General features: G+C 41.3%; 1 protein-coding gene across 1 annotated transcript in view; it reads left to right on the top strand.

Moving 5' to 3' along the window:
* Positions 1-1,437, top strand: part of LOC107679073 (lysine-specific demethylase 4B-like) — a 65,901-nt gene that overhangs the window by 2,583 nt on the left and 61,881 nt on the right. The window contains exon 2 of the mRNA XM_016474490.1: positions 467-839. Coding sequence (XP_016329976.1) covers positions 486-839 — 354 coding nt within the window. The 5' untranslated portion in view covers positions 467-485. The remainder of the gene's footprint in view (positions 1-466; positions 840-1,437) is intronic.

Raw genomic sequence — 1,437 nt, 5'->3', positions numbered from 1 at the left:
GTTTCCTATCGTAACTATATCAAAACTTAATTTTTGATTAGTAATATGCATTGCTAAGAACTTCATTTGAACAACTTTAAAGATGATTTTCTCAATATTTAGATTTTTTTGCACCCTCAGATTCCAGATTTTCAAATAGTTGTATCTCAACCAAATATTGTCCGATCCTAACAAACCATACATCAATGGAAAGCTTATTTATTCAGCTTTCAGCTGATGTATAAATCTCAATTTTAAAAAATTGACCCTTATGACTGGTTTTGTGCTCACCTATACATTCATATAAATTCAAACCTAGCCTATATGACGATGTTAGAAAATAGAACTTTTACAGAAAACAGTTATTCCAAAGTTTATAATCAGCATTTTTAGTTCGTCTCAGCGCAGTTTTTCTCTGAATGACTGTAAGTATTAGTAATAGTGGTGTGGGTATTGATTGGTGATGTTTTTGTATTTGCGTCCGCAGCTTTAGCTGACCTGCAGTCATGGACCCGTCTTTACCTCCAGACCTGAACCCAGAGCCTGAACCGGCTCCAGACGTCACTCCACAAGCAGACACTGCTCACGATTCACCTGTCCAACCCACCCTGGACTCCAGCCAGGAACCGGCTTCAGATACGGCCCAGGAACCCTCTGCAGAACCAACCCTGAACCCAGAAGTAAAGCCAGAGCCCTCAGCACCAGAACTCACACCAGAACCACCGTTCCCAGCGCCGCCTCCAGCGGCCAACTCCTACAAGATCATGACCTTCAGACCCACCATGGAGGAGTTCAAGGACTTTGGGAAGTACATCGCTTATATCGAGACCCAAGGAGCTCATCGAGCCGGTCTGGCAAAGGTATGGAAGTTTGAGTTAAATTTCAATTTTAATTTGAATTAAAAGAATTATGGTGTGTTCACACCAGACGCGAATGTAATTATTCTCACGAGTAGATTACATACAAAGTCAACGCAAAGACGTGAATGACGCAAACGCACGATATTCGCCTCAATCGCGTCTTCCGCTCAATTAAAAAAATTTCAACGCGAGCAGAAAATTTGCATGACGCGTTCTGGTGCAAGCCAATCAGCGAAGAGCTTCTTGACACGTCCAGTTGAATCAGACAATGGAAGAGAACATTATTGCAGCCGTCTGTTATTATATAGGTCTGGAGCATAGAAAACAATTAAAATCAGTTGTAGTGGTAGTTGTATTTTATTAGCATGGCTACAGAGAAGCTGCTATCAATAATAAAAATAATAGTAATATAGACTTGCACAACTAATGCACAACACCGCTGTATGCTGCGTGAAAGACGCGTGCACATGGCGGAACATGTGAGAGACGCTCTGGATGAAAGCGCACTTTCACTCTCTGACAGCAGATGGCGCTAAACTGCAGAAATAATAATAATAATTCATTTAAATGCAGCCGTTACCCCGGAAAGCCTGTAAAT

This window comes from Sinocyclocheilus anshuiensis, unplaced genomic scaffold (assembly GCF_001515605.1).
Source record: "Sinocyclocheilus anshuiensis isolate Anshui unplaced genomic scaffold, SAMN03320099.WGS_v1.1 scaffold1580, whole genome shotgun sequence".
Lineage (NCBI taxonomy): Eukaryota > Metazoa > Chordata > Actinopteri > Cypriniformes > Cyprinidae > Sinocyclocheilus > Sinocyclocheilus anshuiensis.
This window is presented reverse-complemented; position numbering and strand designations above follow the sequence as displayed.